The sequence below is a fragment of the Cryptomeria japonica genome, chromosome 6 (genome assembly GCF_030272615.1).
Source record: "Cryptomeria japonica chromosome 6, Sugi_1.0, whole genome shotgun sequence".
Taxonomy (NCBI): domain Eukaryota; kingdom Viridiplantae; phylum Streptophyta; class Pinopsida; order Cupressales; family Cupressaceae; genus Cryptomeria; species Cryptomeria japonica.
The window spans coordinates 481,235,259-481,252,101 of record NC_081410.1 but is presented as its reverse complement, the minus strand read 5'-3'; the positions used below and the strand labels follow the sequence as shown (position 1 = coordinate 481,252,101).

Below are 16,843 nucleotides of genomic sequence, written 5' to 3'. Positions count from 1 at the left end.
TTTGTAATATTGACAAAAATGCTTCACTTTTCACCTTAAAACCTCTTTGCCAAGTAAGATTTCATCCTGTACTGTGCTATGAATAGGTTTTTATGTCCAAGAAAGGTAAAATAATGTGTTTATAAAGAATTTCGCCCTGGACCCTCAGCAAGGGTTAGGAGCGAAATTGCCTTTCCTGGGCAAAACTCCTTCATCTTTTGATCTCCAAGCAAGTTAGGGGGTTCTATTATGTTCACTTCACCATTCATCACGCCTCTGATATCTCAATTTGACCAAACAAGGCCAGAGATGACTCCAATGGAAATTTTCGCCCTGGATCCTCAGCAAGGGTCAGGAGCGAATTTTAGGTTTTCAACAAAGTTCATCATCTTTTCAAGTTAAAACTTTCTCAGGCGGGTAAAGGGAGTTGTTCATTTTCCATTCATGTTCAAAACTTGATCTTTTTTCACTGCAAAATAAGGAAAATTCAAAATTTTGCCCTGGGCCCTCAGCAAGGGTCAGGAGCGAATTTACCTTTGTTGCCCAAAATTCATCAATTTTCAAGCTTTCAAATCCTCAATTGCATCAAGTGACGTCCAATCTTCCTTCCGGGAGACCTTGCACAAAACAAGTTAGCCAAAATCAGTGACGAATAAACTTAGACAACATTTTCGCCTTGGACCCTCAGGAAGGGTCAGGAGCGAAATCCTCATTTTAGGCTAAACTGCTTAAAATTTAAGTCTCAAACCACTTCACAAGGCAAAGTTAGGTCATTTTCAAGGCCAGGAACCAGTTAGCAAATCCTCTCAAAACAAGAAATTGTGTTTAAAATGAAGTTCGCCTTGGACCCTCAGCAAGGGTCAGGAGCGAATTTGACATTATCAGACTCTTGATCCATTTCATTCCCTATTTAACTTGGCCGATTAGATTCCCTTTCTTCACTGACCATGCTTAGCTAACTCAGACTTAGAAACAAACTGGACCCTATCCCAAAAACCCCTATTCAATCTAGACTTGACTTGAGACCTGTCCTATCCCTAACCTAACCAACTTGATTCTCTTGAAAGGTATACCTCATTCTGACAATCTTGAATCCTCAGGTGCACTAACAATTTTGCAAAATTTGGTTAGACTCAACTTGAATGAAACCCTAAAACTGAGCCTCCAAGGTTCAACCCTAATCCAGCTAGCTCAGACAGACCACTCACTCACTCAAAATCCTAAAAGCAGAGAGCAAAACAAGCAAAGAGAAGGCAAAACCAAAAACAAAAGAGGGGGTCCCCATTCTAATGGGGCGATGTGTGAAATGGTCACAACAGATCCTTAGCCAAAATTGTTTGCTTTATCTTTCCATGAATAGGAGAGTTTGTATCAGCATATCTAATGACATGTACAATAGGTCAGATGAAAAATCAAACATATCTACAAAATCAAAATGCAAACAAAATGTTCAAAATATTAAAATCAGAAATTTAATATGAAAATCAGCAATTTAATATTTAATTTTTATTATAATCATAAATTTAATAATAAAATCAGCAGTGTCTTACGTCACAGTGGACCACCAATTGTCATCAAGGATCTTAGTTTGATGGATCTTCCTTCAGTAGATCTTGAATTAAGCCATATAGTCCACTCAGGATTCACCACCATCAACCTGTAGAGGCTCATGCACCTCAAATAGGCATACTTATATTCATTAAAAAATTAAAAGCAATATAAGGCTCAATGTAATTGGAGTACAAATGTTTGAAGTTTCAAAACTTTGATTTTACAAAATGAAGTGGCATACCTTGTCTCAACAGGTTTGAGGAAGTCCTTATTTGAAAATGACCTAAAGAGAGCAAGTAAGGTGTAGTGGTTGCAAATGAACATTTGAATGTCTCCAGCTTCTGCCACCACTTGCTTCACCTGATCTATTTTCCCAATGGCTTTCAATTCATTGTTCAATGAATGAACACAACATGGAGTCTAAAAGATGTGCCTGTAAGCACACCCTCAACTGTCAAACCAACTGATTTGCACACACGTGCTAAATTAGTGACCATTTGTACAACATTAGCAGCCCCAACATCCTCTATGACATCTTTTAAAATGCTAAATTGGAAGTCTGCATCCTTATGCTTCCTTGAACATTCCATGACTTTGAGAAAATAAGAACCAGTAGGGCATGTGTCAATGATATTGATGAGTGGCCGATGTCTAACATCAATCCACCCATCCATCACAATAGAGCAACCAAACCTCATCTAAGTTAACCTCATATCCTCCATTAGCACATTAACCTTAGAATACTCTTTGTCTAGGAGGGTAGTCCTTAGCTTATGATCTCCAGGGGTGTGAATGAGGGACTGATAGTGGTTATATGTTTGACCATTTGTTTGCAGAAAGAGGAATGTGCCACATGAAATGGGATGGCATTAGCAAAAAAGAATCTAGCAATGGATGACTCTGTAGCTTCATGTGCTTGTGCATTAAACATAGCTTTAACTCACTTCTCACTACCACTCATCTTCCTCTTTCCTCTTGTGTGGACTACTACCCATAGTGATGCCATAGGCAAAGATGATTGTGAACATGCAAAAGAAGGTGCCAACATTGCCACACCTTATTTCCCCATTTCCGCTTCCATGTGCAATCTGACACTCTATCCTCTCTTTTTCTTTTGTGCTGGACAAGCTTTGACTCCATGGCTTGTAACACCCAAAAAATGAGATTTTACCCTTGTGTAGCTGCCTCTAAAATCTGATTTTTTTTTCTTTCACCCTTAGGTGTTACATATTGGAGGAGAGGTTTGTTTTTATTGAAAGAGCCCTTTGCATATATTTCTATGATTTTTGAAGGGCATTTAAATTTATTAGGTTGCTGCCCACTACTCTCAACACTTCCACCTATATATCCACCACCCATTTCCACTTCATTCTCACTGTACTATCACCCTCATTGCTGCTCTTTTTTTTTTGATTGAATGAAATTTTAAAATAAAAAAATCCAAAAATCAGACATTTTTGTTATTTCATGTTTCAGATTTTGAAAAAAATTAGGAAAAAGAAAATTGAATGAATGAAACTTACCTCTTTCAAGCATGAAGGAATCTTGCCCTAAATTGAACCCTTTTCGTTCTATTCCCTGATGGCTTCCATCAAACCCTCTTGCTGCTCCAAGTTTTTTCTACTCATGCAAATGACCAAATGAATAAAATGAATCAACTATAGACCTTTAGAGTGAGCTGGAAGGTAGGGGCCCTCAAAGGGAAAAAAAATATTAAAATTTGCAAGTTTTTTGTGTTTTTTTAAGACAAAAAGTGTCTCAGATCCCCAAAACTTCCCGGGGACTGGGACGTGGGATTTAAAAAACAATTTGAAGTTTAGAAAATAGAGCATTCATAGCTCACAACAAAGCATGCGCAACACACATAATCGCTGGAAAAAAATAAGCAAAGTTTATACAGGAGTTAGCTACAGCTAAGCCAAACAGAAAACTCTTCTTGAAAACTCGGAATAGGCTGAGAAAAAATTGCGATGTGCATTCACGTGTTATTCGGATGCAAGGAAAAAATGCAAAGAACAACTGTTGTTTAAAAAATATTGATGCTATTATTTGTTCTACGATAGATTTGCATGATGGATCTATCGATGACAACTCAAAATTGAAAGTCCAGCATCAGTTATCTAGATACTCCCCCTTGATGCCAATAGGGCTCACGATCTGATCTCGAAGTGCCAAAAATTGAACTTTTGCTACTGCTTTGGTGAAGATATCTGTTAGTTCTTGAGTGTTAATGTGATTCAATTCAAATTCCTTCTTTTGCACCAAATCTCGGATGAAGTGATACTTCATATCAAAATGCTTTGTCCTACTATGATGGACCAGATTCTTTGCTAAGTTGATGACACTTACATTGTTACAAAAAATCACTATAGGCTGAATTTTCTTTTCTCCAATTTTTTCTAAATTTTTTCTTAGACAGAGCTTGTGTACCTGCTAAGGTGACTGCACCATACTCTTCTTCTATGGATGAGAGGGAAACACCATACTCTTCTTCTATGGATGAGAGGGAAACAATGCTTTGCTTCTTTGAGATCCAAGTAATCAAACTAGAACCAAAAGAAAAACAATTTCCAAATGTAGACTTATGGTCATCCAAACTATCTTCTCAATCTAAATCACTAAAACCAACAAGATTGAACCTTTTAGAAGAGTAGTAATGAATACCAAAATTTAGAGTGCCTTTCACATACCTCGAGATTGTCTTGGTTGCCTTCATGTGTGTTTCTAATGGATTTGTCATGAAACAAGTGAAACTGAATATGCAATATCAGACTTTGTGTGGGTTAGAAACATCAAACTCCCAACAATACTTCTATAAGTTGTCTCATTTTTTATTTCAGCACCATCATTTCTACAAAACACAACTCCATGAGCACTTGGAGTGGAAGATGAGTTACAATGAACCATATCAAATTTCTTCAGCATATGCTTTGCATACTTCATTTGACAAATGAAAATGTCATCTTTTGATAAATTTCCATTCCTGAAAAATATTTCGTGAGACCTAGATCTTTCATCTCAAATTCACTCATCATGGCAATTTGGAACTCATCTTTTATCTTACAACTGCTACCTATATACAACAAATCATCAACATACAAACTTATAATAAGAATATTGTTACATGCCATGCTCTTGGTACTTGCTTGAGGCCATACAAAGCCTTCTTCAACCGGTAGACATGATGTTCTTTTTCTTCCACTTCAAAATCTTGTGGCTGTTTCACATATACTTCCTCTTCTAAGTATCCATTCAAGAACCAATTCTTTTGAGCTCCAAATGAAATCAGCATTCTAATAGTCTCTTTTCTTGCTGTTGGTGCAAATATTTTTTCATAATCAATGCCATACTTTTGTGTGAAGCCTTGAGCAACTAATCTTGCCTTATGGCTTTCAACACTCTCATCACTATTAAATTTAGTCTTTTAGGCCCATTTGGTGACAATCTTCTTCTTGTCATGTGGACGCTGTGAAAGCTCTCAAGTGTCATTTTTGTGAATGGAATTCATCCGTTCTTGCATTTCTTGCATTCAATCTTCATTAGTACATGAATCTTTAAAACATGATAGTTCAAAATCAGCCTTGCCAAGTAAAGGAAAATTCACTATCTCACCTATTGGAACTTTTTCATGTGTTTGATTTGCACTCCTTTGATAAATATTATTCAATCTTCTTACCTTGTAGAACTTGGAGTTGAAGCTAGACTTGCACTTGGAATTTTGAAGCTAGACTTGCACTTGGAATTGAAGAACTAGATGAGGGGCTGCTTGGTGGGCTGCTCATGGCAATATCATCAATACTAACTTCATTCAAAACAGATTTTGTTGTCTCAACACAACCTTTTTGATGACCATAAACTCCCATTTCATAAAAAATTACATCTCTTGACACAATAATGTTATTAGTGAGGGGATTATACAACCTATAAGCCTTACATCACCATAGAAAACAAAAATACATGACTCATTTTTTGGATCTAACTTTTGTCTTTTTTGATCAAGTACATGAACATGGGCTAAACAACCAAAAGTTTTGAAATGATTAACATTAGGTTTTTTTTCATACCAGACTTCAAAAAGAGTCATCTTGTAAGTGCACTAGTGGGACTTCGATTGAGAATGTACACTGTTGTAGCAACTACATCCCCCAACAGAATTGTTTAATCTCTTGGTTTATAACATGTTCCTTGCCATTTCTACCACTATATAATTTTTCCTTTCAACTACCCTATTTTGTTGAGGTTTGTATGGAGTGGTGAATTGCATCCTGATGTCATTCATATCACAATAACTTTGAAAAGTTTCTTAACAAATTTTTTCTCCATGATCAATACTTAAGCATTTGATTTTGCACTCTTTTTCACTTTCCACAAGGGATTCAAACCTCTTGAATGTATGAAGGGCTTCATCCTTGACCTTCAAAAAATACACCCAACATTTTCTTGAGTAATCATTAGTAAAAATGACTACCCAAACTCTTTATTTGCATAAGATCGCAAATATCTGAATGAGCAAGCTGAAGTGGGTGATGGGCCCTTTATGCATTGCCCTTTGAAAATTTCTCCCCTGCATGCTTTCTTTTAACACATACTTCACAAAACTCTCTGTGCTCTTCAACCTTGGGTAAACTAGAAACTATTGCATTAATTGTGAAAATTTAAATGCCCATAGTTGAGATGCCACAACCAACTTATCTTCTCATATGTCATATTGGCAAGGCTGTTGTTATGTTTAGCAAACTTCAGCGAGAACATTCTATAATTTGTCATAGGCACAACTTTAACCACCCTATTCTCCTTATTCTTATCATAAATTGTACATTTCTTATTTTGAAAGACAATTCTATAGTTCTTGTCACATAATTGTCCAACACTTAAAAAATTATGCTTTAATTGTGGAGTTTAATACATGTCTTTAACACTCTTCATACATTCTTTTGTGTGGACCCCCATAAGTCCTTTTGCAACAACCTCCAATGATTTGTCATCACCAAGTTGGGTCTTGGATTTGAATATTTCATCCTTTGTTTAAAACAAATTCTCATTTGTTGACATGTAGTTAGAGTATTCAGAATCTAAATACCAAACATCTTTATTAATATTTTCAGCTTTGGTCTAAGATAAAAATAAACGACCGGGACAATTCTCATATCCTTCTTGAGCATAATGAACACTTTTACCTTCTTTTAACCTACAATCTCTTTCAAAGTGTCCATCCATATTGCAATGCTAACACTGGATATTTCTCTTATCAAATTATCCTCAATCTCTTACTCTGGAGCCTCCTCTTCTTCTTGAACCACCTCTACCTCTATTTCTTTTTGAATTATTTTGATTTTGACCTTTACCTTGGCCTTGATTGCTTTTGGTGTTGCCGTTAGCATCTTCATTCTTTGTGATTTGTAATTTGGAGGAGAAAACTTTTTCATTAGTTTCTTTAAATAAATCTCTCAATATCTCTTCATGAGACATAAGAGATCCAATTAGGTGATCAAATTGAAGGGTTGTCAAATCTTTGCTTTCTTCTATGATTATGACAACATGATTCCATCTTGGTGTGAGAGTCCTAAGCACCTTTTTGATCAAAATCTCATTGTTCACAATTTTTCCAATTGTAGTCATCTTATTAACCACATCTTTAACTTTGACACAACAATCACACTTTCAACTTCTTGCATCTTCAAATTCTCGATTTCTCGTTTCAATGTTTATAACTTGACAACTTTGACTTGATCACTACTTTGGTAAGCTTATTTTAGAGTATTCCAGGCATCTTTAGCAATGTTTGTATCTGAGATTCTCGAAAATAAACTCTTATCATTGGCTATTTGAATGTGAAACAATGTTTGAGCATACTTCTTCTTGACCTCCTTGGCTATTTTATCATTGGCTATGAGGGCATTCCAATTGACTGGCTTTTGGTAACCTGATTCGACAATCTCCCACATCTTTTCCTATCAAAAAAGTCATCATTTTTATGCACTAATAATCATACTCATTTTTGGGTTAAAGGTTTTTGTTGTTGGAGTTTCACCAAAGTTTATCACGTCGAATTCTAACAACTTGCTTGTTCTAGAATTTGATGGAAATGAGTAATGATTATTGGTGCATAAACATGATGCCTTTTCTGATAGGAAAAAAAATGTGGGATATTGTTGAATCAGGTTACTAGTAGCTAGCTGATTGGAATGCCCTTGCAGCTAATGATAAAATAGCCACGGAGGCCAGCAAGAAGAATGCTCAAGTCTTGTTTAACATTCAAATAGCTCTTGGTAAGAGTTTATTTACAAGAATTGCAGATGCAATGACAACTAAGGATTTCAGGAATACTTTAAAGAAGCTTATCAAGGCAGTGATCAGGTCAAAGTTGTAAAGCTACAGACATTGAAGAGAGAATTAGAGAATTTGAAGATGCAAGAAGCTGAAAGTGTAAGTGAACATTGTGTCAAAGTTAACGATGTGGGCAATAAGATGGCTACACTTGGGGAAATTGTAAATAGTGAGATTTTGATCAAAAAGATATTGAGTCCTCTCACACCAAGATGGAATCCTGTTGCCATAGTCATAGAAGGAAGTAAAGATTTGACAATCCTTCGGTTTGATCACCTAGTTGGATCTCTTATGTCTTATGAAGAGAGATTGAGAGATTCATTTGAAGATAGTGATGAAAAAACTTTTTCCTCCAAATTACAAATTACAAAGAATGATGATGCCAACAGTAGCACCAAAAACAGTCAAGGCCAAGGTAGATGTCAAAATCAGAATCTTTCAAGAGGAAATAAAGGTAGAGGTGGTTCTAGAGGAAGAGGTAGAGGCTGATTTGATAAAAAAAATGTCTATATAGCTACTTTGAAAGAGATTACAGATTAAAAGATGGTAAAAGTGTTCTTTATGCTCAAGAAGGTGATAAGAATCCTCCAAATCATTTATTTTTATCTTATGCTAAAGATGAAAATACTAGTAAAGATGTTTTCAACATAGGAAAGTTTCAAATCCAAGACCCAGTTTGGTGATGATAAATCATTGGAGGTTACTGCAAAAGGAGCTATGCAAGCCCACACAAATAGAAGGTATGAAGAGTGTTAAAGACATTTATTATACTCTATAGTTAAAAGCATAATTTGTCGAGTGGACAATTGTGTGAGAAGAACAATAAAGTTGTCTTTGAAATTAAGAAACGTACAATTTATGATAAAAATAAGGGCAATAGGGTGGTTACAGTTATGTCTATGACAAAGAATAAGATTTTTCCACTGAAGTTTGGTGAACATAGCAACAGCCTTGCCAATATGGCATACGAGGATACAAGTTGGTTGTGGCATCTTAGGTATGAACATTTAAATTTTCACAATTTGAAGAGTCTAACATCACAAGCATTAGTTTTTGGTTTGCCCAAGGTTGAAGAGCACAAGGAGGTTTGTGAAGGTTGTGTTAAAGGCAAGCATACAAAGGAGAAATTTTCGAAGGGAAATGCATGGAGGGCCCATCACCCACTTCAGCTTATTCATTCATATATTTGTGGTCTTATGCAAATAAAGAGTTTGCACAAGTCTATCATATTTTATCACTTTTATTGATGATTACTCATGAAAATGTTGGGTGTATTTTTTGAAGGCTAACGATAAAGCTCTTGATAAATTCAAGAGGTTTAAAGCCTTTGTAGAAAATGAGAAAGAGTGCAAAAGCAAATGCTAAAAGACTGATTGTGGACGAGAAATTTGTTCAAAAGTTTTTCAGAGTTATTGTGATATGAATGGCATTAGGAGGCAACTCACCAATGCATATACACCTCAACAAAATGGAGTAGTTGAAAGGAAAAATCGTATGGTGGTTGAAATGGCAAGGAGCATGTTACAAACTAAGAGATTAAGTAATTTGTTTTGGGGAGATGTAGTTGCTACAACAGTGTACATCCTCAATCGAAATCCCACCAGTGCACTCCATAAGATGACTTCTTATGAAGCCTCTAGGTATGAGAAAAAACCTAATATTAATCATTTCAAAGTTTTTTGTTCTTTGGCCTATGTTCATGTACCTAATCAGAAGAGACAAAAGTTAGATAAAAAAAGTGAATCATACATTTTTACTAGATATAGTGAGGATAGTAAGGTGTATAGATTGTATAATCCTCTCACTAATAGGTCTATTGGGTCAAGAGATGTGATTTTTGATGAAGAGGGAGTTTATGGTCATAAAAAAAGACCATGTTGAGAAGCCAAAATCTGTTTTGAATGGTGTTATTATTGATGATATTAATCATTGAGCAACCCACTAATGTTTCTATTTCAAGTGCTACAAATGCACCAAGCCATCCCATCTAGTTCTTCAATTCCAAGTGCAAATCCATCTTCAACTCCAAGTTCTACAAGGAAAGTACGAAGATTAAGTGATATATATCAAAGAAGTGCAAATTAAGTACATGAAGAAAATTCAAGAGGTGAGACAGTTAATTTTGCTTTATTTACCAATGTTGATTTTGAACCATCATGTTTTGAAGAGGCATGTACTAATGAGGTTTGCATGTAAGCAATGCAAGAAGAGTTGGATTCCATTCATAGCAATGACACTTGGGAGCTTACAAAGCTTCCACATAACAAAAAGAAGATTGTCACCAAATGGGTCTACAAGACTATGTTTAACAGTGATGAGTGTGTGGAAAGGCATAAGGCAAGACTAGTTACTAAAGGTTTCACATAGAATTATGGCATTGATTATGAAGAGACATTAACACCAGTAGCAAGACAAAAGACTATTAGAATGCTGATTTCATTAGCAGCCCAAAAGAATTGCCACAAGGTTTTGAAGTGGAAGGAAAAAAGTATCATGTGTACTGGTTGAAGAAGGCTTTGTATGGTCTCAAGCAAGCATCAAGAGTATGGTATGCTAGGATTGATGGATACTTTCAGGTGAATGGCTTCAAGAGAAGTAAGAGTGGACCTACCCTTTACTACAAATAAGAAGGTAATGATATTTTTATTATAAGTTTGTATGTTAATGATTTGTTGTATATGGGTAGCAATTCTAAGATGAAAGATGAGTTCAAAATTTCTATGATGAAGGAATTTGAGATGAAAGATGTAGGTTTCATGAAATATTTTCTAGGAATAGAGGTTTATCAAAATAAGGATGAAATTTTCTTTTATCAAGTAAAGTATGCAAAGGATATGTTGAAGAAACTTGCTACAGTTGATTGTAATCCATTTTTCACTACAAGTGCTCATAGAGTTGTGTTGTGTAGAGATGATGGTGTTGAAATAGTTGATGAGACAACTTGTAGAAGTATTGTTGGGAGTTTGATGTTTCTAACCCACACAAGACCTAATGTTGCATATTCAATTTCACTTGTTTCAAAGTACGTGAAAAATCTATTAGAAACACACATGAAGGCAACCAAGAGAATTTTTAGGTATGTGAAAGGCACTCTAAATTTTGGTATTCATTACTACTCTTCTAAAAGGTTCAATTTTGTCGGCTTTAGTGATTAAGATTGGGGAGGTAGCTTGGATGACCGTAAGTCTACATTTGGAAATTGTGTCTCTTTTGGTCCTGGTTTTATTACTTGGAGCTCAAAAAAATGTATTGTTGTCCTCTCATCCATAGAAGCAGAGTATGTTGTAGTCACCTCAGCGGGTACACCAGCTCTTTGGCTTAGCAAAGTTTTAGAAGAAATTGGAGAGAAGCAAATTCAGTCTACAGTGATTTTTTGTGACAATGTGAGTGCCATCTAGTTAGCAAAAAAGCCAGTCCATCATAGTAGGACAAAGCATTTTGATTTGATGTATCACTTCATTCAAGATTTGATGCAAAAGAAGGAAGTAGAATTGAAGCACATAAACACTCAAGACCAACTAGCAGATATCTTCATCAAGGCGGTTGCAAAAATTCAGTTTTTGACACTCCGAGATAGGATTGTGAGCCCTCTCAACATCAAGGGGGAGTATGAAGATAACTAATGTTTCATCTCTTAGCTTTGACATGCCATTGATCAATCCAACTTCCTATTCTACAATGCAATCCGTTGGCATGAAAATCATCTTCAGTTAGCTTTTTCATACAGCAGTTGTAATTTGTAGAAGTTTAGTTTTAGTTCTTTGCATTCTAATAATGCATGTCCATTCACATGCGTAGGATTATTTGTTAGCCTATTTTTAGTTTGCAAGTTTGCAAGTGTAGTTTGCTTTTTGTTTAGTTGTAGTTTACTATTTTAGAAACTGTGCTTAATTTTTCCAGTGATAAAGTATGCTGTGCATGCTTTGTTTTGAGTTAAGAATGCTCTATTTTCTGATGCTTTGAACTGTTCTCATAGAGAGGTGCAGAAAACTATATTTATAGACAACTCTGTATTTTTCTCTCTACAAGCTGCAATAGAAAATAGAGCCTGCAATAAAACAGGCTACTCTGCCTCCATCGAAGTTAATGTGTGATTGATTTAATTTTTTATGCTTGTTGATATTCATTGCAGTTGTAAGTATTTGCTGTTATTTTCTTTATAGTTATCATTTTATGGTAGATTTGCAATATGGATCTATCAATTATGTTGTTGGAATTTTGACAAAGTTTATCATGTCAAATTCTAACAACTTGTTTGTTCTAGAATTTGATGGAAATGAGTATGATTATTGGTGCATAAAAATGATGACTTTTTTGATAGGAAAAGATTTGTGGGAGATTGTTGAATCAGGTTACTAGGAGCCAGCCGATTGTCTAATGCCCTCATGGCCAATGATAAAACATCCAAGGAGGCCAAGAAGAAGAATGCTCAAGCATTGTTTCACACACAAATAGACCTTGATAAAAGCTTATTTTTGAAAATTTCAAATACAAAGATAGATAAAGATGCCTAGAAGACTCTAAAAAGAAGCTTACCAAGGTAGTGATCAAGTCAATGTTGTCAAGCTAGAAACATTGAAACAAGAATTCGGGAATTTGAGGATGCGAGAAGTTGAAAGTGTATGTGACTATTGTGTTAGAGTTAAAGATGTGGTCAATAAGATGGCTACACTTGGGGAAATTGCAAACAATGAGGTTTTGATAAAAAATGTGTTGAGGATTCTAACACCAAGATGGAAACATGTTGCCATAATCATAAAAGAAAGCAAGGATTTAACATTCCTTTAGTTTGATCACCTAGTTGGATCTCTTATGTTTCATGAAGAGAGATTGAGAGATTCATTTGGAGAAAGTGATGAGAAAACTTTTTCCCCCAATACAAATCAGAAAGAATGAAGATGCCAGTAGCAGCCAAAAGATATCAAGGCCAAGGTAAAGGTCAAAATCAGAATAATTCATGAGAAAATAGAGGCAGAGGTGGTTCAAGAGGAAGAGGTAGAGGTCAATTTGATAAAAGAAATGCCCAATGTTACCATTATAATAGTTATGGTCACTTTGAAAGAGATTGCAGATTAAAAGAAGGTAAAAGTGTTCATTATGCTCAAGAAGGTGATGAGAATCCTCCAGATCATTTATTTTAATCTTATGTTAAAGGTGCAATAAAAAAAAGAGTATGCAATAAAACATGGTATTTTGCCTCCACCAAAGTCAATGTATAATCGATTTAATTTTTTATACTTGTTGATATTCATTGCAGCTTGTAAGTATCTGCTGTTATTCTCTTTCCTGTTATCATTTAATCATCTAGCTAAGGGCTATATTACTCAAAAAACAACATATTATTGATGTGGTAGGGACAAAAATGAACATGGAATTTTTTCCAGGTTGGTGTGTTTTTTGCTACTATGATCAAAAGCAAATAGCCATTTTAGATTTGTTTCGGAACTGTGTGTTTTGGTGGTTTTCTTTGGCAACATCCTTCCAATTCTTAAATGACTCATAGTAAAAATACATTTTCCAGTTTTAATTTTGTTATCAGACTTCATATTGAATGACAGTCTTGTGCAGATATTTTAGTAGACTGACTTTTCTTCTTGTACCTATATTTTAAATTTTTAATTGCTGTATTTTTTCAGGGAAAGTGAATATGCAGCATGGACTCTTGTGAATGGGTATGCCTTGAACCATTTGACGATTTCTGTGCATAGGTTGAAATCTGATGTTCGAAAAATTGAAAAGCTCAATGAGCTTATACAATCCAATAAGTTTAAACTTAATTCAGAAGGAGGTATCTTAAAAGGTGAGTTATTTTCAATCCACCTTTTCAATTTCATTATCTATATAAGAAAAGATAGAGATACACTTTTCTGTAATTGAATCCATGTATTAAAAAATTGTACTTTTAATGGTTTACACTTTACAGTAGTCTTCTGATTACAATAGAAAACTATTCTGTTCATTGGTTTGTTCAATTCACGTGGTTTTACTATTTACTAACTTTATTTATATCTTTAAGCAGTCAGCCCTGATGGTCGATTGCTACAAAGCTCAACAGTGGCTGATTCTATGGTTTTTCATTTTTCTGAGGGAACCTCTGAGTCTGTACCTGCTTCATACATTGAATTTGCTGAAAGGCTGGTATCCCCTGAATATGAAAATTTACCGAATGATAAGGTATCCATGAGACATACAATATCTTTTAATTTCTTTTGATAGGGCTTATCTAGCTTTCAGTAATAGCTGTAATTGTAATAAGTTTTTATGATCTTTTTGAATTTCTTTCTTAATTATAATTTCTAGATAAATATTTGGGCACTAAACATTTTTTTAACCCTAGCTAGCTCTTTAGATCATTTACCATGACCCACACCTACCATCTTATATTAACACAATAAAGACTGATGCTTTCCATTACATAGATTGAATATTTATTATCCTTTGAATGTTACATTTACTCATCTAAATTTATAATTGTTAAGCATTAAATACATTGGATCCATTACAGTTTATATTGTGGGGGCATAGCTATCTCTCTGGAGATTTTTCTGTTTAAATCTCTGGATGAAATTATAGTATTGTTTACTAATGGCATTAAATTAGTGATTGCCAATGTAATATGAACCTCAATTTTTTAACAGTTATGTTTCATGAACCAATCTCATCTTTCTTCCACATGATTTTTCAATCGTCATGAATATAATTTCCAACTAATTTTGTCAAATGTTGATTCACAATCTTTTCTGAACATAAGCTAAAAGAATCACTCATTAGATAATAGACATTCCACCATGCAAAAAGCATTAGGATGACCATGGCCTCTTTTTATGGCAAGATCTATTCTCTAAACTCTCATAGAAACATCTGAGCATCATATTAAGGACATTTTATTAATCATTATTAGTTGTTTTACGGTTTACCTAAAGTACTATTGCCATGGCTTATTATGCAAAGTAACTGACTCAGGGAAGATGATATTATTGAGCTTTGATCATTTATTGTACTGCCATTTTTGGAGCTTTTTGGGTATCAAGTTTATCTAAGTGGGCCTTGAAACTGTGTTTTTATGCAAAATTTGAGAATACATAATGCTTTTTAATTTTCAGACCTTTTTGGGCATCAAGTTTATCTAAGTGGGCCTTGAAACTGTGTTTTTATGTATGGTTTGCTCTGCAAATCATGGAAATTTGAGAATACATAATGCTTTTTAGTAATATGACTAATTTACATATATTGGGCCCCAGGTCCCCAACAATAATGTTATAGGCATAGCCATTAAAATGTTAATGTTGTGTAGCTCCGGTCAGATAATTCTGATCGTCGAAATCAAATGCGTAAGTGGCCAATTGGCCTTAAGCATTTGATAGTTGCTTTATCCTTGGAAGTTATGTTAAATTAGCTTATATGTATTGTCACCGAAGTATTTGTAATTGATGATTGGATTTAATACTCACATATTAATATATATTACAAATGTATATATGTATCTATATATCTATATATACAATAATGTTTGTGATTTACATTATTGATATATATGTATATATAATATATACATGCATTTTTGTAATAAAGAAAAAGTTGATTATTAAATATGTTTACTAAAACCAATAGTCGATATAATCGACTTGTTACATTTAATCGCTTGACAAACATTAGTCGACTTAAAGTCGAATTGGTTAATTATACCATCTTGCATCTTAGCGTATTGTCTTTAATGTTTATCGGTCTAACCCTCACGGGTTCGTGGAGACATGTCTCTACGTGGATGCTATTCCACGTAGAGGCATGCCTCTACGTAGGCATGCCTCCACACCATTGTATATATGGTGTATAGCTGCTTTTAAGGGACAATATAGAAATCGGAAATATTGAACCAGCCGGCCTGCACAAAAAACGAACATTGCTGTTACATATTCATTGAAATGCAAATCATAAATTCTGATTGCTGTTTCTTACTAGCTTATATTCAAAAGAGATCAAATCAATATATGATAAAAGAAGTACCTTGATAAATAAAATAACCCATAGCATTCTCAAATCTGATAAAATTAACATAAAAGAGTGTCAACTCTCCTGTATGTACAAGGTGAAGCCTCTGTTTCTGAATATGATGTCCAACTTGCTCACAAAGGAATAGGTTAAACTTTTTTATATTGAATATATTGGCACCTCAACATGCTGGAACACTACTTTCCAATTGTGTTCATTTGTTATGATTAATGTTTTGTTCAGTAGGCTTTTTCTCTTTCAGATCATTGACTCTTGTTTTACTCTGCAGATCTTGGAGTGCCATAGGCGGGATGGATTTGAAGTTGGCAATGCTGACAAGATATTTGAGAGTACATCAGCAGATCAGATATGTCAGAAAGTTGCTTGAATGGCATATGCCTCAAAGGGTGTGAGCTTTGTGAATACACGTACCTTGTCTTTGACAGATTCTGATATCTATTATCTACATATTGTTATTATATCTTTATAGCATATTTATAAATGGATCCCAGGAATAGGAAATCATGTGATGCAACTAAATATCACTCTAAATGGTGAATCGTGTTTGACAATAAAAGAATTTGGGATAGATTTGTTTTGTTGTGCTATTTTATATTTCAACCTCCACTGACAAAGGAGATATAACTTTGGACTTAAATGTTTCATTTGCAATGATGTCACATCAACAAAACAATGGCCAATGTGATATGCAGCTTGTGCCAACTTGCTATCAGTTTGTGCGGTTCAATTCAAGCAAATAATTATGTGTTGGATTCATGTTATGCTATGGTTTCCTTTCCAACAGTTGTAAATGTTCTGTAAGTTTGTAACGAGATAATTGTGCTACATAAAGAATCATAAAGTTTTTACTTTTTTGTTAGTGTTGATGAATCTATTCACGATGAATACATACATGCTGCTTTGTTTTATTGTTTTCACCATTATATTATGTTTTGAAGGTAAATTGCCATGCCATGGTGTGCAAAATACACTTAGT

The 16,843-nt window shown here is 34.5% G+C and overlaps 1 protein-coding gene across 1 annotated transcript in view; it reads left to right on the top strand.

The window, feature by feature from the left end:
• LOC131052834 (2-oxoadipate dioxygenase/decarboxylase, chloroplastic/amyloplastic) overlaps positions 1-16,628 on the top strand; it is a 73,693-nt gene extending 57,065 nt beyond the window's left edge. The window contains exons 5-7 of the mRNA XM_057987460.2: positions 13,494-13,657; positions 13,877-14,031; positions 16,136-16,628. Of these exons, the coding sequence (XP_057843443.2) occupies positions 13,494-13,657; positions 13,877-14,031; positions 16,136-16,234 (418 nt within the window). The 3' untranslated portion in view covers positions 16,235-16,628. The remainder of the gene's footprint in view (positions 1-13,493; positions 13,658-13,876; positions 14,032-16,135) is intronic.
• Positions 16,629-16,843: the final 215 nt, after the last annotated feature.